The 24,993-nt window shown below is 36.6% G+C and overlaps 1 protein-coding gene across 14 annotated transcripts in view; it reads right to left on the bottom strand.

Moving 5' to 3' along the window:
• The window catches only part of DLG1 (discs large MAGUK scaffold protein 1), a 140,573-nt gene that overhangs the window by 9,949 nt on the left and 105,631 nt on the right, over nucleotides 1–24,993 (bottom strand). For 5 of the 14 annotated variants that reach the window (XM_059478849.1, XM_059478854.1, XM_059478855.1 and 2 more), the window contains 5 exons: nucleotides 16,418–16,532; nucleotides 9,935–10,111; nucleotides 9,088–9,154; nucleotides 3,885–3,918; nucleotides 2,267–2,308 (listed from right to left, as the gene is read on the bottom strand). In XM_059478849.1, the coding sequence (XP_059334832.1) occupies nucleotides 2,267–2,308; nucleotides 3,885–3,918; nucleotides 9,088–9,154; nucleotides 9,935–10,111; nucleotides 16,418–16,532 (435 nt within the window). Of the gene's footprint in view, nucleotides 1–695; nucleotides 732–2,266; nucleotides 2,309–3,884; nucleotides 3,919–4,609; nucleotides 4,710–9,087; nucleotides 9,155–9,934; nucleotides 10,112–16,417; nucleotides 16,533–24,993 lie in introns of all 14 variants that reach the window. The other 9 variants (XM_059478857.1, XM_059478859.1, XM_059478860.1 and 6 more) reach the window with 5 other exon arrangements.

Below are 24,993 nucleotides of genomic sequence, written 5' to 3'. Positions count from 1 at the left end.
TGACATTGCTTTGAACTGAAGAAAATACAGTTCTCCAATATTTCACTTGTCTAATTTTGGAACATTCTTTGATGTTCATAAGCCATACTTAAAACAGGCAAAGGAACATACAAGGCTACACCACAGTTTATGTAGAAACAGAAGGCAGAAGAATGCTTTTATAAATGCATATAGAGCTTCTATATATCTATTCTCTATTTCAAAGCAAATGCAAAAAGATATTTAAAATCTAAATATTACCATTTCATTAACAGAAATATTTCTCTTATTTTGCAATAAATTTGCACTCAAACTGTCCTACAGCAATACATGAAGGAAGACTTTAATTTCCTGAAATGTTGCAAATGAGGAATACCTTAAGACAGACACAAAACCATGCAACCTGTACATTTTAATATATCAAAAAGTTACTCATGCAAATGGATTTTAGAAGGACAGTATATACTTTCAGAACCCTTTTTAGGCTAGGGAGAGGAACAGGGAATCACCAACTATCAACTCATCTAGGAAAGATGCAGCTCACATAGAATTAGATACTTCTTTGGAGAAGTCACATTGCTATAAGGTCAAAGAAGAGTTATGCAAACTACTAAAGAGATAAGAACAAGTAAAAAGCATCCCCTGATTGAGGGCAAAAAGTATATAATGTCACTGCTTTTCAATTCTTTGGAAAAATTAGTATTAATAGAATGAACCTTTTGAACAACCGTACTCATCTGTAATCAAGATAACTTTCATATTAGACAGCAGTAAGAAGAGATTAAAAGAATATTTTAATAAATAGTGCTCAGAATTACACATTGAGATAAACAAATCCATGACATCCATAATAAAATCATGGCTTCGCAAGTAACAATAAAGTAAAATTCTAACTAGTAGTACCAAAAACCAGCTTTAAATGTAAATAAAGCTAGCTCTCAGAAAAACCTTGGAAGTGAGGGAAGAGAGGGAAGCAGAAAATTTATGAAGAAACAGACATGGTTAGATAGTTTTGATGGTGTGTCATTAAAAACTATAAAAATATCTGTTTATCAAAGGCAACTTCCATATGTGCTCAATTCTGTGTTATTCTCAGGGAACACAGATGCCTCCCTCAATTAGTTTCTTTTCAATTACAGTCTGCAACAACACCAGCATTTTGCATACATGTATACACATTCTCTCCTTCAGTGTCATCATCTGGAAGAAAATATGTGGCTCATTACCTCTGAAAAGATCGACAGCCAAACAAATATATCTGTTAATGAACCACCTTCCTCATTATCCTGACATAAATTAGGTATTTCTGCAGTGCCCATTACACAGCAGGCAGCCAGGAGCTGAGCACTGAACCATTGCATGACTTTCACTGCTCCTTTTTTCATGTTTGTCTTCATGTTCCCTATTGTCCTGCTCTGCTCTACCATGGCTTCCAGCTCTAGCCTGCAGCCTGCTGGGGAGCTGTTCACTGGAAGTGAATAGTGGGATTCCAGTCCTGGCAAAGTGGGATTCCAATCCCATGTCAAGCACAGCAGAGCAGCACCATGCAGCCTATTACCCACCATGAGCATGGAGTGCCACTGCAGCTGGGGAACAGCAACCACTACTGGAGCTGATGCTAGCAGCAAAAGCAAACTGAGTGTGCTATTTTAGAGACACTATGTCTCCAGGAAGAGAGAGAACTAGCATGCTGATTTATCAAAACTGACTCCAGCACTGAATGTGTGTCGTATGCTTTGAAGACAGTTCATACTAAGCATCCACACTTAACAAAATAAATGAGCTGAAAGCAAGGGTAAATACATGTTTGCTTATCTGTGCTTTCATTGAAGTATATACATATTAAATCTGAGTATCAGTTGTGAAAAACTTTAGATACTTATGGCATTATTTAATGGATTACACAGTTTGGCTACAGTTCCAGTATTAAGGCTCAGCTACATAAAATTATATTTGTCAGCATTAAATTTACCTTTAAATTTAACATGTTTAGCTAGCTTGTGTAATTAAAAAAATAGTAGATTCAAATTAAGCTGAACTAAGAAAATCACAGACAACAATAAAAAATGTCCAGAAAGGAAGTTTGCAGTGATTCTAGGGAGTTTTTTAAAAACAAAGACATGGAACAATTTGCAGTACTCCACCAAATACACAAATACAGATTTCACCTGAAGCTGACTGGGAAGTTCTATTTAACATGTAAATACCCAGAAAAGACAGACAAACAAAACAAAAGAAAGAGTTGCAAAACAAGGGCTCGAATAAACAAAGAACTTAAAACACTTACGGTAACTACTTTCACTATCGCTGGCATTAGAGGTTACATGCTCTGAAATTGCAACACAATGGGAAAAAATAAGGAACATACACCAATGGCATGAGTCAAACAAAAAGAAAATCGACAAAAAGTAATCCAGATGAAAGACAATACTCATATCAAAGTGCTGAAATCAATACATACTGCATATAAAAGTTTTAACGTACTTCTCATAGCTCTCAGGATCAAGCTTAATTTCATATGAAAGGAATTGATGTTAATAAAAAGAAAAACATTAAATAGCACATAAAATAAGATTACAAAAAGTACACTAATTAATAATTCACATGTTACCCTGCAATTTTTAAGTTTTCACTTCAGGATGAATTATGTTGTGTAAAAACCTTGGGATTATGCATTTCAACTTTTATGCAAGCAATTTATTGATTACATTTAGACTCTTGTAGAGAAAAAGCTGGATTAAATTAGAGGAAATATAGTGCAGCATGTAATACAACTTGCATTAGGTATGATAAGGCAGTTTTTAAAAGTCTGTGCTGAAAAACAGACAAGAAACATGTTCTGTTTATAGAACAAAATCATCTAGAGATATTTCTGGACCATATTACATAGTTTAAACTAGGTATGATCATAAGGCCATAAAGGCTGCTTATGATTTTATGTTCTAAACCATAGGGCCATAAATGCTAAAGTTTTCTGGTCTAGACCAGGAATTCCTTTGAAAGTAGCCATTTCAGAATTGAGAAATGAATGTTACAGCTACTAGAATTCCAACTTCATGATTGAGGACAGGTACAGAAGTGCACTGGCCCTTACAAGTAATTTCACAAACACTGTACCTTACAGTCATGCCCTGGGAAGAAATACTATCCCTAATGACCCTTAGCCGCATCCCTTTAGAGACTCCTTTTGCATAAGTGCCTAACAGTGTATGTATTTAATATCTGTGATGAAAGCAAGGTCTTGGCTTTTTTTATCTGTCATTTTAATACATTTAGTGGTGGGGTATATACACACAAACATTTCTGCTAAGAGCAGGCAGCAACTTTTGAATCTGACTTGATTCAAATAGAAATGCAAGAAGTTCTTCAAGTCACCCCTATTAGCCCTTCACCTGGTCTAAAAGCATCATAAGTGTTCAAAATAGAAAAACTCTCCTGGCACTTGTTAAGGAAAAGTTGTGTTTGCTTTAAGTAGCTGTAAACATCAGAACCCTAGAGAGAGGAGTGAAAACTGTTACTAGTTAAAGTAGCACGGCAATGGCGGTACTATTACTGGAAAGAGCCATAAGGTTATTTTTAAATAAATAAAAATACGAGGACAAGAGATAAGTAACATTAAAAAATAATCACCAAATTAAAAACACAGTACTGTTAAGGACAAACAAAAAAGCACTGGTAAGCTTCTGAAAACAAAAAAAATCTAATGTGACAGTCACATAAACTTTACATGTTCCTGAAAGCAAAATATCCAAAAGATTACAAACTAGGAAAAGCTTATGAACCAGTTTTAGTTAACCTCCTTATGCCAGTGGAGCACCAATCTCAAAGAGATCTGTCCAAAAAAAAAAAAGTGGTAATTTTTCAGATGGAGGTTAAAATAACTTGGGAGTATTTTGATCACTTACTCAGGCCTTTTGATCCCATGTCGTCAGGGACCTCCTGCAGAGTAGTCCCCAGAGGGCAAGCAATAAAAAGACAATCACAAAGAAAATAATTGTCAGTAATATATAAAATTGGCGCTACGACAGGAGACAGTTCCTAGAGCATCACAGGGAAAAATGAGTCTATAGAATTTGACTTGACTGGCACATGAAGTGCAATCAGTAATGCAAATGGCAGAGAACACAGTTTGTTTTGAACCTGCTCTGAATTAACAAATGTATGCAACTCCGTTTTGAGAATACACTTTTTTTAACTGCCGGCAAGAACAATGAAAATCAGAGTAACCTCTCTTCATTAGGAAAATCCAATTAGAATGAATGACTTTGATAAACCAGTCTAAAGGGACTGATTTGAGAAGCTGGTAAGCTCCATTATACTTTCATGAATACTGTGCTTTCTCCTCCAAGTCACAAACAGGGAAGCATCACTGACAGCACTGGAAGGCAGTTATCTCCTCCAGCTAGCCAACAGTATTGCCCAGTTTATTCCAAACTGGGATACTCTTGTGTTAAGTTTGATTTTCACAGCAAACAAAGGCTTGCCCTGGTTTTGTAGCCTGGTTTGCCAGTGGCACCAGGAGCTCCTCAGCCTGTTGCAGCTCATGAAACTGTCTCCATGGTAACACCCTAGTGCAGTCTAGCAGGCCCTTCTACTGTGCTTCGCTCTCCATGGAATGCCACATACTTACGGTCAATATCACTGGTTTCCTGCTCACTCTGGTCCTTGTTCTTGTAGAAGGGAAATTTTCGGGAAAAGAGGTTCTTTTTACGCTTGTCATTGAATGACTGCTGAAGAAGAGAAGGAGGGGCAAAACAAAGGATGTCTAATGTCTGTGTGAACAAAGGCCCAGAGCAGCAGCTTTGCGGAAGCTGACTCCTACAACCACATTATGCAGTGCACATCTCAGCTTAACACTCATCTGCTCAGCTCACTAGAAACAGAGACTGGGATCATGGCTTTGCTCAGATCCTCCATGTTTCACATGCTTAGTAGTGAGAAAACTGGTTCATGCTATAGAGCCTGACCTGTATTTCACAAATGTAGGTGTGCTATGAGTGTTAAAAGAAGTGGAAAACTAGGCTGCTGTAAGGTGGCCAAACCATAATGACTCAAAGTCAATTAAATCACTTATATTATCTCATTTAGGGGTTACAGTATTAAAAAAAAAAAAAAAAAAAAAAAAAAAAACAACCAAAAAACCAAGCTGAAGCTTTTGCTAACAAGTGATATTATAACAAAACATCAAAAGTATTGGGCAGTGTTACCATCCAACTAAAAAAAGTCCAAAACTTGTATCAGTGTTTTACTATTGCAATTCATTGCAAATTCACTGAAAGGATTTACTCTGTTCTATGCAATTTTGCATCCTAATACAAAGATTAACTTGAAAAAACACAAGCTAATTTCTTTGGTTTATTGAGGCAATTATGTTTTTCAAGAGGGTACTTATAATTACCACATGAAAAACCTTGTATATATCAAGGATCATGTTCAGCAACTTGTGACATTAACTGCTTGTGTTGCTGAAGAATTTCTGCATCTCAGTTGCTACAAACATTTCTAGAGTTACTTACATAGACATTTACATCCATATAAATATAAACTATTTTTGTGCTGCTTGTCCAAGTGATGGAAAGCATCAATGCATTTTCATTCCTATATATGTATGTCTATATGTAATTAGCACAGATTTTACTAATATCTGTCATATCTTCTGCTGAAGACATCATGTGACTACAGCACTTTTAATTTGATGTTCCAAGTCAATACAAAAACCTTAAAGTATAAATAAATCAGTAATGTTTTAATTGTAATTAACTAGAGCTAATACAGCTAACTTAAAATCAGCAGAAATTCCTTTCCATCTTTAGGCATGAGTGACTCATCTGACCAGTTTTGCAAAGACATAAAATTTGCCATATTTTTGTCATTTGGTTAGCAGAAAAAAACTACAGTAGAAAGGATGGTAAAATAGGAAAACACCCAACTTGGTCTTGAGACCCTGTGCCGTAGGGGACTATTTATTTCTAAGCTAAGCAGAGCCTATGTGCAGCAGGAAGTAAGAAAAGCGCCACAGAAACATCTTTTAAAAGGTATGGTAAAAAAGTCATGCATTCTAGACTCTATTAACAAGTGTTTCTAAAATTTGTAGCATGTTAGCTTTCAAGTAATTGTTTGTCTTTCTTCAGCCAATGTGAGCTCACATTCCTCTGTTATATGCAATGGAGTTGCAAAAAGGCATGTTATCCTTTCTACCAGCATTAAGTATGGAATGAATGACAGTAACAAGTAGGGATCAAACAGGACAAAGCTTTTTCAAATGATGGGCCACATTTTTTGGTACAATTGAAAGAGAATGTCTGTATTTGTGCTCCTTTCCTACAGTGCAACACAAAAGCTGCATCCTGCTACAGGACTGACAATCCTTCTGGCCAGACGTGCTTGGCAATAGCAGATACTTAAACTTCCAGTGATATTTTCATTACCAATGTTTTTAAAACCTTACTTAAAATTACAAGGTGTTAAAGGGGCACATGGTACCATGGGAGCACAATCAGTGACATTGAGCTCTGGAAATAACAATACTGTACTAAGGAGGAAATCCATAAAACCTTTAATTGCCTTACATCTGGGTTCGACTAAAACTGTTGTTCCACTGTAAAAACTGGTAGATTATCAATCTGGCACATGAACAAAAGATGAAGTTTCAAGCCAATAATAAGCCTGCAGGAACCATACTTGGCACAGGCAAATTTTTACTTATGGTCCTCTTGACCTTCTCTAACAGAAGTCAAGTTCAGTGCAAATAATTTCTCACAACCAGGAAGGGTAATGTAATCTAGAGAATAAGGACAACAAAGAAATATGCCCAAAGGAGATCCTTCCTGAGTATACAGAAAAATACTGTAATGTAAATCCAAAAAATAAAAACTCACATCTCTAATTGTTTCATTTGGGCAAGTGCATCAGTTTGGTAAAAGGAGACAAATGTGATAAAGCTAAAATGGTTCAGTTTAGGTGAGGTGGTGAGAATGGGGAATCTGTACAGTTAAAATAAAAGGACTAGCTGATTTACTGTGCTTCATAAAACATAATCAAGTTCTTCATTATAGTTTTGAAAATATTTCATAACAATTATTTTAACTTTCTGTACAGTAAGTCTTCCTGAGTTAATATGAAACTTTATATACTGCATGTATAATGGTCAGAGTCAGTTCCATTGCCAAAACAAAAGAGAAAATAAAAGTAATACTATACTGATTTCACATAAAAGATTAGCCAAAAGACTACTTTTAAAAGATATCATGATTAGAAAAAGGTAGAAGGATTTGCTTATTAGTTGAAAATGCATAGTAATTGCATTAAATTTTTCATAAGCCCACTGGCAATCATTGACAGTCATTACAAGCAAGAATATATTAAATCAGAAGCAGCACAGAAATAAGATAAATGTGTATATGAAAGGAACAAACAAGAATAAAATGTAACCATTTTTGCTCCAGATTTTTTAGGTTTCCTTACAATGAAAGGAACATGGATTTTAATGTTAGCCATCACTAGGATTCTTCAAGGTCTTAATGTAGAAATTTTCAAAAACTGTATAAAATTGGTATTTCATCTTGTTTATGGAGAATTAGCACACACAGACACAGGAAGGCACATGGTCCATGAGGACATGTATGGTGCAGTCAACTTACTGGGAAAATACAGAAGGAACACTTCAAGGAGAAACTCTGATGTTAAAGCATTTACAGCTGAAGCAAGAGACTGTGAACAGTGCAAGTGTTTGCAAAATGAAATGTTACTACAGAAAAGGAACTGCAGTTCTACATCAATGGCAAGCGTAGTTGCTTTTCCACTCAGTATTCCATGCATTTCTTTGGTGCTCTGTTAGTACACAGGGACTGTGCACCAACTCTGCTTTTGTCACAAAGCTACTTCAAACACATCAGTAATTAACTGTTTGCAGTTAATTGGTAGACACCCTCTAAAACCATGCAATTATCTTTCAAAGAACATGGTAACATTTGAAGAATTCCTTAGTGTACTGAAAAGAATCTGAAGTATTTAAGCCTCTCTTTATATGACTTCTAAAAAGCAAACTCAAATTACCGTGTCACTTGATAATATTTTATTCCAATACCAAGCTACAAAAGCACCAAAACAGAAGAATACTGCCAATAATCCAGTAAATCTCCAGGGCAGTACCATAATTGTGAATCAGGAAGTAGTTAGAGATACTAATTTTCTTTTAAGTAAACACTTATAGGGTAAAAACATGACATTTCATTAATATCAGAAACGTTTGCCATGTAGCAGAGGGACGTATATATGAATTTTAGAGTTTTTATACTTTGCAGTCCTACACTATCAGGATATAATACTGAGGCTTTAATATTTGATGTGCTTTCTGAAGTTATGAAAACATTGTAACTGAAATAAGTTACTAAAATGCACTTGAGCATTACAATAATGACTAACCAATGCTACAGCATTAGTGCAATTAAAATATAATCACTATTTAAGAAATAGCTTTCTCAGGAGCTTAAAGCACACTTCAGATTTTTTGAAATGGCAATATATTATTAATTTAATTTTAGATGTATTAATTCTTACATCTAAAATGCACAGGCCTAAGTCTTGAATTTACTAGTCACATAGTACTGGTAGAAATGGTAAGGTTGTAGAATTGTTTCTCAAATTTCAGCACAGCCAAAACATTGCAAAAAAGCCTCACCCTCAAAACAATAAAAAAATTTGGCTGCTGTGCCATTATGAAATGCCTATAATTTTGGCTGCAAACATTCCTCTTACTACCTAAGTAGCCTCAATTCTTTCTCACTACTCATTCCCATCACATGTACTGTGACAGAAATCACATCTGGTGCAGAGCTGTTAGAAATGGCACGATTCAATACTTGGTCAGGATATAGAGCTCCTGCTACATTACAGTATTAGGAAGCATATATAATTCTATGCTGATCCTTTAAATAATTTGCAGTGTTTTGGCAATTAAAGTCTGCTTTGGTGCTCAGAATTATTTAATTTCTATTTGACAGAATTTACTCTTTTCACTCAAATCTGAAAGTGATTCTCCACACACAAAATCACAGAAAAATGTTACTATTCACAATGCCAGGTGTAATTAACACTAAATTAACTCACCCCTTTATCTCTTGTTTTGGAATTGAATTTCACTGTCTTCAAACGGGCTCGTTCTTTTTTCTCAACTCTACCACAAAAAACCACACAAAAATGTCAGAAATCAGCAAAACTGCAGAACTTCAAGTTAGCACTTGTTATAGGAGAAGCGTATTGGTGTACCTTTTGTACTACTTTATTGCTTATGACACATTCAGAAAATGGAAGCCTGCTAATGGAAAACTGTTATTTCTCAAGTGATGCTCTGTGGAATTATTTGGAAGTGTATTATTTGGAATTATGAGGAAGTACTTTGTGGCTATACATGCTCAATAAATCCAGAGAGTGCAATGAGGAAACACAATATAGTAAGTGAACAGCCTCAATTATCAATCAATAGCAGATACTAAGATTCAGAGCACCTAAACTCTTATTTGAGTGTCCAGTATGCCAACAAAAACCTCGTCTCCATCGGCTACCAAAGAATGTTTTTCCAGTTTTCCATGTTCTGGGTAGAAAGAATTCATGATAGTGTCATGACTTGAATAAAATTCATTCACACTTTGCACCTTTTTATACATAAATGGTTAATTATCTGATATTAAACCCACAGCTTACAGTGAGAACAGAGGTGGATGTGGACCACCTTTATTAACTTCAGCACACAACTCCTAGGGCTAAATGGGATTTTAATGAACTTTTCATTGATTCAATGAGAATTCTACTGCAGGTTACTTAAAAACAAAAGAATCAAACAAGTGGCTGATGTGGTACAGAATTAACATGAAAGAGAAACGCATATACAATATATGTATTAATCAGATCAGGTGTTTAATAGCAGACATCTCCAAGTCAATGAAGTGAGCCATACCTGCGTTTGCTTGGGATAACTCCAATTTCATCACTTTCTCCATCTGGAGTTACCTGCCGTGCTTGCCACCATTCATCATCAGAAGCATTAATGACGTGGAGAATATCGCCAAATTTGAAGTTCAGTCCTTGACTTGGGAGGCCACTGTCTTTAGTCTTGTCATAATCAAAAAGAGCTCTACATTGAAAAGAAAGAATTAAACATAGAAAAAAAGCAAGAAAAACCAGGAGACTATGAATAGCACAAAATATGAAGCAAGCTGCCTGTTCTATTCATAAATGATTGCATCATTCTGACAGGTACTTACAAGAAGGCTGAACACACTCTCTCATACACACACAGAATGTGTAGTACAGTACTCCCACACACTTCTAAGCTTTAATGAATGTGAAAAAACTTGATCCAGAGCAAACTTCTAGTGCTTTACAAAAGCTCTACAGGAGACACCTACTGCAATTCAATAAGTACTTTGCACAGAGCAAGTTACATGTCAGCCTAGGATAAAAAATGATAAGCAAGTATTTAAAGCATAGAGCATGGTCAAAACTCTGTAAAGTACACTTCCATATCAAGTTAAAAATTTAAACTATTTAGTAATTTAGTACAGTTTAGTACTGTCTTTAAAATAAAAATCAGTATTCATCAGTATACTGCTCACAGGAAAAATAACTTAGAAATATGATCTGCTCACCACTTTGTACCATAGTACCCAAAGGCAGAGAACATTAAGCAAATTCTTTTAGGAATTTCCTGACCCTTTTGAGAGAATCTCACCCATTTTCCTAAGGTAAGCCTGTTTTCAAATAAAAGGCACTCACAATACCTGAGCAGCAGCTGCATGACTACAGTTTTATTAACATTGCCTCTGGCAGCAACACTGGTTTATGCAACTGAATCCTGTTCCCCTTTTTGCTTAAGAAAGCACAATTGTCTGGAAAGGCCCATGGTCCACCATGATATGGAACTGATCTAGTTTACAAGTCATATCTTTTCTGCCTTTTGGATCATTTTCTACCTAGACAAGTTCCCTGAGGAAATGAAGATATCTGCAGTCTGTTTCTCCCTGGCGCAGCTGAGGGTTTAATGAGGACATGGAAAAGAAAGATGACAGGAGTCTCTTAGCAAACAGCAAGAGATACTGCTCAGGTTCTGCCTTCTAAAGGACTTCTTTCACATTTGAAAATAGTTCATGAACCTCACCTATGTGAAATAAATGCTTGCATGACACAGTTCAAAAAATCCTCAACATTATTTAATCTGCCAGCTCACGTGCTGTCAGTGCTGCACTTTCTGAACAATACCCGAATTCAACTCACTCGATACCAAGCCAAAACAGTACCAAGAGATCACACTGTGATGATTTAAAAGGGTGTCATTTTCCTTGTCCAAATTCAGCTTGTTTCTTCATTCTGAACACTGGTCTTACATACCTTTTTCTGCTAGATTTTTAATATCACAGAAAGTCAAAACCTGTTTGCTCCAAAATGTTCTTCAGCTCTGTGAATTTTGCTTCCTCAAGCACTGAGTGATCTGTATGTGTTCATAACCAATAACTAGTTGTTTACAGGGAAAAAACTCAAAATATTCTGTCATACCAATTCATTTTCAGCATCTATTGCAAAACCAGAGTTGCTTAAGAAAACATACCTTTCTTAGGCTATAAAATATTTTTTTAAAAAATCCTAAAAGATTAAAGGTTTTAATGAAGATTTTTAGAAAGTCTAAAAAAAAGACAAAATTTTAAGGGGCTTCAAAATATTGAAGAGCCTTATACTTAAATCTTTAGTTTAAGTTTATAAGCAAATTCAGACCTTCAAATTTGAAATACCTTGGAGGTTGAAATACCACCTTCCTTAGCAGTGCAACCTTCATAATAAGATATTTTGGGTTAATTCCCCAGCATACTTAAGAGACATATCCTGATTATTTTTTTAAAAATTAGAAATTTTTTGTTTTTTTTTTTTTTTACATAGCCAAAGTATTGCAGGTAAGAAAATGATACAGATGGGAAGTAGCTATTCCTCCATATTTATTCTACACGTTTGTTCAAGAAACACTCTGGACAAATGTAATTTCATATCTCAAAATAAACTGCACATAATCCAGTATGTACTTTCAATGCAGATTCAAGTTGTATACATTTTCACTGAATTAATTACATGCATCGTGACATTTATTTCCTGAGATTTCTTGTTAGCATTCAAGCAATGATTTTCACCAGCTCCACTTTTTACTTCTATTTTTGAGTTTGCATATAAATTTATAAAAGCTGTGAGCTTGGCCTAATAGCATTAACATATATGTTGACTGCATGAGAAAAGATGCTCAGGAGTGAAATGGAAGCAGAAATGGATAAAGCCATTATTGTCAACATGTGCTTTTCCCACAAGCTAAATGGTTACACAGAGCAGGTTTTGCACAATTAAAGGCAGTTTCATCAAACACATTTTCTCTGGTAAAGTCACTTCAAGAAAAATAATTTTATTGGGCAAAAAAGTCAAAGCTGATGAAAATAGTTGTATAAAAAGATCATTTAGGGTGTCACATAATAGTGACAAAACTATGCAGCTAACATTTATAGGAGTACCACAAACTGCTAATGATCCTATAAATGACCTCAAAAGCAAAGAGAATTAACAAGAATGTCTTTTGATTCCAAGTGACTAACATGGCTTTTCCTCTATGCCTGGCACATCATCAACCAAGAAGGCACTTCACAGCCCAGATGATGCATTTATCTACAAGTTGGAATATAAAAAATACAGTTCTATTAACTTCCTGCATGGGGACTTTTTTTACAGATTAAAAATGCCATGTATACATTTACTTATTGTAAGTTATAAACACAAATTAACTTAGAAATAAATTTAGTAATCCTCATCAACTATTGTTTTGAATGCAGATCCATGATATTTACTGTGAAGTTCTATTTAAGTTTAAATGGGAAGTCTTAAAAATATTTTCTAGAGAAAGCACCAAGTCCTCTCTTTTATTTCACTTTGCATTACTCAGGAACCCAGGAGCACTGAAAAGGTAACTCAGCTCCTTCATCCACAAGTCTAGAGAAATTGAAATTAGGCTGCATATTTCATGAGTGTTTATGCTTCAAAGCCAAAAATGTAATGGCTGTGTAACAAAGCCAAATTTTCCAGAGTATCTTTTTACCTGCCACACGCATTAATTTCAGTGTCATAGGCTGTTGACCAAATTCCACCAAAGCATTTCTTCAATAAACAAAGCAACCAGGAATTCCTTCAGCAAAAGCAGCTCTATGTTCCATTTCATAAAAAAATAATTAATTTTACCACTTCACAATAAATGAAGGTCAGCTTGTAAAGGAGGTTCTCTTTTTCTGAGTTTTTGGGAAAGTTTTTTGAAACTTACTGTTTGAACTCTGAGAATACCATAAAGGCGGCAGCAGACAAGTACACTTAGCCTGCTGCTAATAGCAGATCTTATTTTTCCAAAGGACTTAGGTAAAATTTCTTAGTCATTGTAAAACTGTTACGTTTCTTCATCTTGGAGACATAATCATTTTTTGCTGTGATTCAAGCACAAATCAGTGCCACTGTTTGAATTCGGAATGTATTGTGCTGATCAGAAGAATGCACAAAGGTAAGTGTAATTTTTAATTTTGAATGCTGCACACATTGCAGACTGAGACTTGCCACAGAAGATGAGATTAAATATGGAACAGATTTACTCTCACTCCATGTGTTATCACAGAAACCTGATACCATGAAGGTATCTCACATGTGCTTTTTGAATCTCCAGGTGAGCATATATATCTATATAGACATAGATCAGATGCAAACCCAGAAACACTATAAGAAAATCTGTCGCAGAACAAAGACCAGAAGAAATATAAAGCAAAATAAGAGAAGACACATCAGTACATCTGAATTAGCTGGGGACAGGGGGAGTGGTGTGGGGGGGACAGTAGGACATGCAAATGGAGTCAGCTGCTGCTGAATTGCTCTATTTGGATTGCTCTCCAAGGGCTGTTTTCCAAATTGCTGTGCATCATTTTTTGATATAGATACAATTACAAAGAAAAATCTGCCATTTTACTCCAAATTGTATTTTTGGGCAAATACAATTGCCTTTTCCTTAATATTACATAATACCAAAAATGCTGTTTACAGGCAGACTAGTTTTAAAGATATGTTTACAGGGATACAATGATCTATCTGATTTTATTTTATTAATTTGATTTTGAGAAAGCAGCAGAGATGATTTTCATGGTATTTTTATTTAATAGCTTTTCTGAAATTGTGATTGAATGCCTAAAAACATTTTACTGGTGGATTTACCATTCAATTCAGCATTTTGTTACATAACTGGCATCCTTTAAGGCATATCCAAAACCCAGCACTATTGAAAAAATATATCTGAAGTTATTAAAGTTGGCTTTGAATTTAATTAAAAGTACAGTATGACTATACCAGAGTGACTTATAATAAGAAATAAAGTGGGTAAGTAACATGTTCTGTCAGTATCTAGCAATATGTGAAAATATTCATAAAAGTTACTTCAATGGGGTCAAAATTACATCAGAAACAAGACAGAACAGATGAGAACCCTTTCTGTGCATACTAAGCTGCCTCCCAGTATTTGGCAGCTTTTGGTGTGATGACACAAGCAGATCCCAAAAGCCCTAGCAGCACCCTCTGTAAAGAGATGTGGGTAGAAAAGCACTTTTGTTGAGAAATTTTTGCATTTTAGATATTTGCACACACTTATACCAACACTGAATATTGAGCCTCAAAAACTTTCAGTGAAACCAGTTCCCACAAGGTTCCTGCCAGCAGCCTGGAGAAGGCTGCAAGTTCTGCAGCAGCTGGCAAAGTCAAAAGCTCAACAACTTCCATCAGCAGAATAAAAGCTACATAAAGAGAAACTGCTTGTCAGTGGGTCAAAATATCAGATATGTGGACATGAGCATAACGGGTTTAGAACCTAATCAGGCTATAGCTGACCAAGCAAAATAAAAGCATTTGGAATAGTTTGGGCTTAGGTATATGATGAGAGCTAAAGCAATAGATCTTGGGATTATGGAAACGAAGATCTTGGCACAATTTCCATATGTACACTTACCTACCTGTGGAAATTCAAAGATATGGATAACTGTGGTATTAAGCACTGACCCTTACTATTTAAGCCATTTATTTTTAGAGATTTAAATTTTGACCCCCAAAATATTTAGGGCAAACAGAAGAAGAAAAAAAATGTAGGCTCAGATCTGAGAAAACAGAATCCAGCTACTGAAACAACAGGTCAAAACACAGAAACTACCTATTACAGTCAAGCTAAACAGAAGCCCTGTGAGTATTTAGCTACATTTGTGTCAAGCATTCAGAAATAGTTAACAAAGGACCATGATTTTTCTCAGCATCAATGGAATTACTCAGGGAACTGCTTGGTGTATGACTTGCTTCCCTTCCCACAGCTCAGCAGACAGAATACACCATGAACAAAGCACCATTTGCTTTGGATGGGAAAAGTCAACAGCACCTGAACCTGCTTACTTTTTGGAGGTAAACCGGTGAGGTCCTACAACATTTTGAATCACGTTTAACCCAAACACCAGAACTACTTGAAGGCTTACCTGCTCTATTGAAACATTCTGGCTCCTACCAAGAGGCTACTGACTCAATCCAGAGATGAGCTGATTTGAAGAACTCAAAACCCAATTTATTTTTAAAAATGCAATCCTTTTACCCACGTTCCATACTTGAAACGTTATGCTTTATCAGTACACGGTAACTGATGTAGGAGTTGAGTGACACATGAATAAGCTGCACACTGCCATAATTTCCTTGTGAAACCACCTATTTTCTCATCTGCTTCATGCTCTTATGTTTCCACTTCCTTTCAGCCTCCTTTATGTTTAATTTGATATGAATAAATTAATGAGTTATACTCAGTTCATTTGCTTTGCATTTTCTCTCTTGGTTACCATGGAAAAATATTCCATAACAAAATTCAATCGGATAGAGAAATAAGGTTCCTCAATGAAGCCAAGAAAACAACTAAAGTAATCTGAAGGAAATAAGATGGAAATCTGTCAAACATTAAGAAAGAGAAGACTATAAATTTGAACTCAAGTACTGAACGAGGGAGAATATGAAGACTGCTGTCACAAAACCACAAACTGAACTAAGTTTTTAAGACTTCACATACACTGACTTAAAGAAGAAATATATGTTCTTGCTGAAGGATTATCATCTCTCTCAAATGAAAGGACAAAAAGGAAACAATAGCACCATTCTTCAAAGTTCATATAGAGTTCTCAGGGATATTACTACTTTTTCAGCTATATTACATTAATCAGTCTAAATACAGCTTTATTTTTATTATATTTGCCTATAAGTATCCCTTTATTAATACTTGGTAAATAATTGTACAAAAACCAAATACCAAAAGAGTAAGTCTAGAGAAAGCAGGAAAACCCAGTAGCAATGCTATGAAAAAGATAATTACCTGACATAGAGGGATCTCTTCTGGCTGGTTCGCAAAGAGCCTGATCCTGAGCTAATGCTACTGTTCATCATCTGCTCCCGTAAATCATGGATTTTAGCTTCAAAACGACTGTATTCTGTAACCAAGACAGGCATGGCAATTAATTTCCTGCCAAATGTCAGCAATTAAATGGAAAGAAAATCTGAAATAATTTTGATTAGACAAAGAAAATATACAAGAATATTATACCTCACAATTCTGTGATTATAGTTCACAGTAACTATTTTTTTCAAATGAAGACAAATATTTCTACTAATAATTATCAACTTCATAGTAATAAAAAGGCAGTTACAGATTAATTTTAACCCATGACAGAAAGGAAACTTCAGAACATATATGTGAAATAAATGTTTATAACCACGAACTACATTTTTTAAATTTTAAATGTTAAGAAATAGAAATGAAAAATGTCTGTACTTCAAAATGACTGGATTTGATTGAGATAAAGAATTTAACACTACAAGGTGGGAAATATGCAAAACATCTTCTGAAATAAGACCATATTCCTCTGAAAGCTCAGGAAGGTAAAAAAAATATCCAGAATTCTGGCATGAATTTCAATACACTTGTAAACGGCATTAGAGATTCAAATTGCCCCCACAGAATTATGTCCAATGTTAATCCTGGAAAAACGGATTGTGTTCTTAAGCAGCACTGTGTACTAATAAAACTATGCTAAATGCATTTGATTTTAGCTACAAAGGCAGCCAGGAAAACAGTAATTGCTTCTTCAGGACAAACATCTCCTGAAGTGAGGTACTTACATGCCGTCAGCATAAAATACGAACTCAGAGCAAATAAGTTTTTCCTTCAGCTGAATAGTTTGGACTTCAGGATCAAGAGATCCACTTGTAAACCCTTCCTAGTCAAAGGAAATGTTGTGCAGCCACCACCTTCCCCAGGAGACCACGTGATGCCAGATTACAACAAGTCAACACTGGCAGAGCCAGGGCGTGTGTGCCGCGAGCAGCTGCTGCACCGGGCACTGAGCTCTCCTCCTGAGCTGCACCCTCACTCCCCGTGGGCACCAGGTTATTCAGGAAGTGCATGACTGAGAAAGGACTCTAAAATAAAAAATCTTGAGAAAATGTCTAAACAAAGGTTCCTTCAACAGCCATCTAAAAACTGTGAATGTTTTATCATATTATGTTCTGCAGCCCTTTCTCCCCCCATACTCATACAGTGAGCATGGATAGCATCTATAATTAACCCTGTCCAGATTATGACAACATGAAGAGTCTCTTCAATAACCCTAACTTTTGTCCTTTATAAGCAAAAGCCAGTAGCTTTTAAAATACCCTAGGTTTTAAAATAGCACCTAGTGTCTGTTTACAAGTGAAGTTCAGATCGAACACTTTACCAGCACTAAACCAAACTGCTGAGGTTGTTTGACAAGAGAATCAAAACCATTATTTCCACCACTACTGATGCTATCACTAATAACAAAAGAATGTAAGATGACAGGACAGTAACCAAAGAGGAATGTGAGAAAACAACATTTTTTAGAAAGCAGCGTTCTTTAGGGGAAGGGCTCAGATGCAGTGAGAGAACAGCCCACTCCTGCTGTGCTACTGCTGCCCTGCAGGGCCTTGGGTAAGTCACCTCTATTTACTCATAAGTAACCAAGAAACTATAAACCTAAAAGATTTTTGTATGCCCCTGTGTGAAAGGAAAGTAAGCATGGAAAAGATCAGATAATCCCAGCCTTGTCCTACAGCCTGTTAAATACTAAAAAAATCTGCAGCTCTTTGCAATAGCTACTGGAAAAAATACAAATTTCTGTATCGTGTCATTTTATCAAAGAATCAGACTTCCTCCTATGCAGCACATCGATATAAGAGAGCTACCAGGGAGGCCATTTCCCAGTATTGCTTGACTCTATCCTATATTTCATCTGCAGGTTGCTGGTCTTGCAGCTTCTTGAACTAATTTAATTTTTCTCATCAGAACTCCTGGGAAGTAAGTGCTGAATGAGTGACAGGGACATCTGTAGGAGTAAGGAGGAGAATAATTTCACCACAGAGGCTCCTGCCATATGAATAAAGCAAAAAAAGGAAACTAATGGGCTGGGACTGAGAAGGCTTTATGTTCAAAAAGGAGTGCCAAGAAATTTCATATTTAGGAGAAGCTTAAGCACTGTGCAGTCAGAATCTGGTAAGCTCTACTGATGTAGAGCTAGCTAAAATTTGAGTTACTTTCCTCTTAACAGAAGGTTTTGGGAGGAACAGGATGAATAGAATTCTCACCATCATTTGGTTTAGAGCTAAAAAGTACAGAGGCTTTTAAAAAAGAAACCTTGGTATTAGGTATAGTGCTACTGAAACTAATGCTGGGGACAGAAAATAGCACAGCAGCAGGACTCTTGATAGCACCAGAAAAGCAGTGTTAGTCTGATACACAAAGGATCAGCACCTGTGCCCTGTTGACAAAGTAGGGTTGGTTCAACATCAGCTTTAGGAAGCAAAGTGTGAGCTCTGCTAATTTATCTAGAAGAGGTTATAATTTGTCTAGGACAGGTTATATTTCTATCTCTGTGATTAAGAAGAGTTGGATATCAAGTGTCTTTTGCATCTTCAGTCTCTTACTTTCCTTCAGCTTATCATGCCTAGATTCTCATACATGCTAGAGAATTATTTTCTTTACAGTGCCTTTCTTTCTTATGCTATGCATAATAGCCTTATATAGTGTATGACAAATTTGATATTTGTTCCTCTAAATCACAGTGAACAACACAGGAAACCCCACCTGGCTGTGACAAAATCATACAATGCACATATAAATACTTAACTTTTAAAGAAAGTTTTGTCATGTCAACATTCCAGAAATTTAGAGCTGGAACAGGCATAATGAACAAGATGAAAAGGACACTCTGCTTTCTTGGTCAACAGGAAATGAAGAGCTTGGCGGGGAAGGAATGCATTTGATTTCTGGTGTAGTGTTATCAGGGTAACAGAAAGGGCATAAGCTGTTTAAATGAAAAGGTAAAAGTGATTTTAACCCAAATGAAGCAGGCTGGCCACTGGAACTCCATCTACAAATATGCTACCAATTTCCACACCCATCAAAACCACTGAAATTCTGAAATACAGTTTTAATAAGAACTATGGTGGTACATAGAAACACAGACACCCACACAAAAAAAAATTCAAAGCCAAAAGAAAACCACACAATCTGACCTCTCAATACTTTCAGTAAGAATTTGGTCAGGCTCCAAAGCCAGATGTATATGCAACAGCAGTGAATGAAACCTCACTCAGAATCAACTTTTAAGGTCTCAATTTTAGGAAAGCTGCCGCTGATATACATCAAATAAAGGATAGCAGGCAGCAAAACTACCACAGAACACAATCAAATAAGAGCATTGGAATAAGGGCATCTTTTCTTGACTAGAATTTTCTCAAAGTTCCCACGAAGTTTAGAGGCAGGGAGTGAACAGTATCTACTGACATAACAGCGAGATCAAGGAAACACATGCACCTCCTGCTTCAATTCATGGCATTTATCCAAGAGAACCCCACCATCACCAAAGCAAAAAACCCAAAGCCTACTCAGGTTGACACATAATCAGTTGTTAAGAACAGAGGATGAATACATCTGGGCTCAAGTTTAAACTTTAAAATTACACTGGATAAGCAGATGGTGCAAAACTAGACTAAATCTGCTGTATGTCTGCATGTATTCCACTGCAAGAAACAAAAAGGAGGGAAGATTAGCAAATCCTAGAAGATTACTCTGACTCCAAGCTGCTAAAGTGATTTTACCTAGAAATCTGTAATATTTTTAACGTCACTATTTACTTGAACAGAAAATCAGAAGTCCAGAAAGGATCTGATCAATGGAACTCTCCTGGACTGCCCATCTGATGGGCAACAAAACACAGATCCACAGAAAAACTGTCTGTGCAGGCAGGGGGAGAGGAAAACACGGCTGCAATGGAAATGCATCTGGTCTGGAACACACATTCCAGCAACTGGGCAGGAGAGCAGAAGGCTGCACAAGGGATGGAATTCAGCACACAGCACAGGAGGAGCAGCGACTGAAGGAAGCTGGGATGCGCGCACAGGGAACAGATGGCAGAGACTCTTACATGCAGCGAACCCACGTAGAGCTGAAAAAGTTCACTTTCATTAAAAAAGTATGCCCCTCGCTTCCCTCTTCCCATCTGTCTATGGAAAGCCCTCTTTAGCAGGGCCTATTGGATCTGTCTAAGCAGGACTCTTGTGCTGACAATTTTATATAACTACCGATTTTTAGTCTTTTCTCAACTTGCAGAATATTCAATTTTCCTTTTCACGGTGCCTCCAAAGAGAGAAATGGAGTCTGGTAGTTAGGATGGCCACCATCATACTGATTCTGTATTGACCTGCCATTTTTCTTTTAAAATGCATGGACCACAATAAAAATGTCATAAATCATTTTTGAGGAGATATTTTGCTGCAATGCTTGTCATTTGATATGAACATTGCCGGAGACAGACCAGAATGAATTCCACATGCTGTTGGTGACTTTCATATACTCTAATGTTTAATGAGCTTGTATCTCATTAATCACTTGAAAGCCTGTGCCAAGGAATTTCAAAAGATTAGAAAAACTGCATTTGTATTTAGTTAAGAACACCTCCTACACACCCTGGAAAACTCAGAAAGAGACTAGGTCCACACACTGCTGAGGTGAATCCACTAAAAATGTTGCTGAAGGCTTAGCAAGCATTCACAAGCAATTTTATTTAGTATATTAAAGAGTAGGAGTGAGGATTTAAAGGATTAAAACATGTGTAAGCCGCCTTATAGTGTCTATCAGGGCTATATATAGCAAAAACCCTTTTCCTAATCTTCAAGGGTCCAGTTTTGAAAATACTCTAATTGACTAATCTAGATTACTTGCAAATGAGTAGACCTAGGTACAAAACAAGCAAGAACAGAAACCTGGAAAACCAGGGACCACATACCCAAAAACAAGGCAAGTCTTTTTTGAGGTATTTTTTTAAAGAATTTTTCATTTTATGAAATCAGGATGCACTGATCTTTTGAACCACCTTTATTTAAGAAAATCCATGTCCTCATCTATACAGCAGGGGAAGCTCAGCCTCAATAAAAAACAATTACTGAAAATTAAGTTTTGCACAAGCATTATTGGCTTCATGCTACCCCAGCTAGGCTTTTGCAGACAGAAGATGCACAATGTATTTCAAAATTAATGCTCAGAAAACAGTCTTAGCTTATACATATAAAACTGGCACCATTTCCCAGAGTTTAGTTATTCTCTTTTGAATTACATAAATGCAGCATTGTAAACAGAAAATCAGCCACACACTGGCCACTGCACAGAGAACACTAATAAAACTTTTGTGTTTCCTCCTTTCTTTTTTTCTTTTGAGTCATTTGTTTTAAAGACAAGAGAGAATGAAGAAAACAGTTTCCATTAATAAAACTGAAAGAATATGTGTTAACTACCTACATGAATAATGCAGGTTCAGAAGAAGATGCTTTACAAAAATCCTTTGAAATCTTCTCTTGATGTTTTTGTTCCACCTTCCCCTAATCTTACACTGATCCACCAGATCACCTAAGAACATGAAGCTAATCTGATCACTTAAACATCTTACCACTTTCAGAAAATAAATTATAATTTGGTATGTCAGGTGAATCCTTGGGAAACAGAAAGGGCTGGCACCCTTTTCTGTCATGACAGCCTTATCTGAATTTTGCCCTGCTTTGGAGAAAGATGAGGTGACCAGTGAGTGATTGCTGATGCCAACAGACTTGGCCTGATGCCTTCTTCAAGGCCCTCCGAGAGCAGGACTCACAGTTTACATAACTGCAGTTAATGTTGTCCACATCCTTAGTACAGCTCAGCTCTGATCTAGCAGAGCATAACTACAATAGAAAGCTTAACCCACTAAATTATTTTCTATCCAATTTCAATCAAATATATTTTCACATTTTTAATATATTTGTTTGGCTATTCTATTATTTTTAAACACTTAAATGCACTCAAACAATAATAAAGGTATGGCAGCCCACTGCACCTCATACCTTTCTGGAATGGCAAAATCTAACTTTGCAGAAATTCTGAACTGTGAGGCAACATTATTATCACATTTCAGACGACCTTTTCATTTGAATGAATGTAACAATGGGTATCAATGTGAAACACAGAGCCCTCCCAGAACTGTAATCCTGTGCAGTCCTATACTTCCCCCTTGCTGCTCCTCCCCTCACTACATTCCCTTCAGGCACTCAGGTTCCTGTGTCCCTGCTATGCAGCACCATCACACTGCTGACCATCCTGAATCCCCCCGCCAGGAGATTCACATATATCCAAACTGCTTCCTCTCATTCCTCTGCACCAACATTACAATTCTCCCTTGCCATCCGGGCTCTGCAGGAACCCAGAGTCACAGCAGTGTGGCACTGAGGTGTCTGCAGAGCCAGGGAGCAGCAGGAAAATTAAATGGATCAGAAACCACTGAATCAAAATGGCTTAAAAAAACAATTTTGTGTACTGAAACAACATTTCTTGCTTTGAAACTGCTCCAGGTCACAGTATTTCTTTTCCAGTTGAATTCACAGTAAAGCAAAATCCCTTTTTATTAATGAGTGATGTCTTGAAAGGAGGTAGGAATTTGTAGTACCAGCAAAGGAATAAGTAAAAGCTTCCAAATAGAGATGAAAATGAGAACAACATCCTGAATTCCCATTTCTACAGGATAATTCCTGTTTCACAAACTCTTGCTCATCTCCTGCTATAGATCCCTCTGCAGCATCCAGCCCCCACAGGTCCAAACCCACTGATGTGTCCAACCAGAGAGATTCTGTATGACACCCATGGCATCCATGCACCACAGAAGGATGCACCAGCACAACCCAACAGGTGACCAGTTTCCAACATGAGCTCCTGCCAAGCTGCAAGATAAAACCTGGAGTCTACAAGGAGAAAGTCTGAGGTCAACTGAGCACAGTTATGGGGGTGCCTGACGCCTGAGCCACCTCTGTAAACAGCACAACACACTCACATTCCATGTTTGGCTTTTACCTGTCCCAAAGAGTGCTGGCAAGTTGCTGAAATTTAATTCAGTGGAGTAGAAAAACTTATGAAGGCATCCCTCAAATTTACTGATCACTCCTGGAAACTAAAGGAATGCCCAGAAAGACATTTTAAAGAACGTAAAAATGTTCCATAACCAAGGAACATTGTGGAGATTTAAGGGAAAGAAAAATCAGTGGTTACATAATCTAAACCCAAATTCAATAAAATCAATTTCATTCAGTCATAATAGCCTACCCCAAACCCAGTAATTAGGATTTTAGTTACCATGGATTTGGAGAGTGAGACATGGAAAATTAAAGCCTTTGCATGAGAAGAGTTTTCCAGTGATTCATTTTTCTACAGTCTAACTCAGGCTTTCCTATGACAGAACTGCTTGCAAAAATCCTCTTTTCCCAAAAATAGGAGGAGAAAGACAAATGGGAATTTATGATGGGAAAATAGGAAATGTGATAGGATGTAAAACCATAAATTAGCATTCCCCACCACATCTATGAACACACAAACTGTCATATACAATAACAGGGAATGAAGTGAGCCAGTCCCAAGTGTCTTCCAAATGCTCCTATCATACTGAATCTCTTTACTCAGTTATAATGAACTCTGATGGATGTCTAGAATCTCCTTGATCTGTCCTAGCTGTCAGCATCTTTTACAAAATCCTGCTGGATTCATAAATATAAATAAAATACATATGCAATACAAGCAGTTATAACTGATGCTCTCCATCTTCATGAAGATATTTGAGAAATAGCAATAATGAACAACAACTTTATGAATATTTTAATACCTGTTAACCTGTTTCCAAATGGCAGAAACAAAAAATGAGGAAAATTATAAAAACACACACATACACATTTATTCATAAAAAGTTGACAACACTGAAGAGCCATGCAGAGGATAGACCAAATGTGTATCAACAGAAATATTTGAATATTTGACAATTCTAACACACAGCCAAAGCAATAATTTCAGAGCCAATGCTGACCTTACTGTTCTCTTTAAAAGGCAGCCTCAGAGTGAGCACTGTTAGAAAATGAATCCTGGACCACAGCAAAGGAATATGTGACCAAGATACAGCCCCTGAGACAATACAGGCATTGGCAACACGGGTTGGCTGCAGGGATTTGACCAGGAAGCAGAAAAACCAATCATTTGGCCTTACTATGAACAGAATTCCTGGGTCTGGGCAGAGATGTGATGTGATGCAGGTGGTGGGACTGGGGAATGTGAAAGCTAATGCTTCAAACATTTGAGTAGGTCAGGATAGAAGAAATAAAGAACAACTGAAGTGTGCTGCTATCAGCCACCTAACAGATGAAGGCAGCAGTCCTGCTCCATGTCCACTCCTGATGGACACTGACACTTACCCCTTGACAGTACTGCCAAAGGAAAGTTTCACACACACAAGTCTCTGCAAGGAAGATTCAGTGCTAAGCCAACCAATTTAGCAAAATTGGAGAAAGCTGCTGATCGTCACAGTTCATAAA

The sequence above is a fragment of the Ammospiza nelsoni genome, chromosome 10, assembly GCF_027579445.1.
Source record: "Ammospiza nelsoni isolate bAmmNel1 chromosome 10, bAmmNel1.pri, whole genome shotgun sequence".
In the NCBI taxonomy this organism is placed as follows: Eukaryota; Metazoa; Chordata; class Aves; order Passeriformes; family Passerellidae; genus Ammospiza; species Ammospiza nelsoni.
This window is presented reverse-complemented; position numbering and strand designations above follow the sequence as displayed.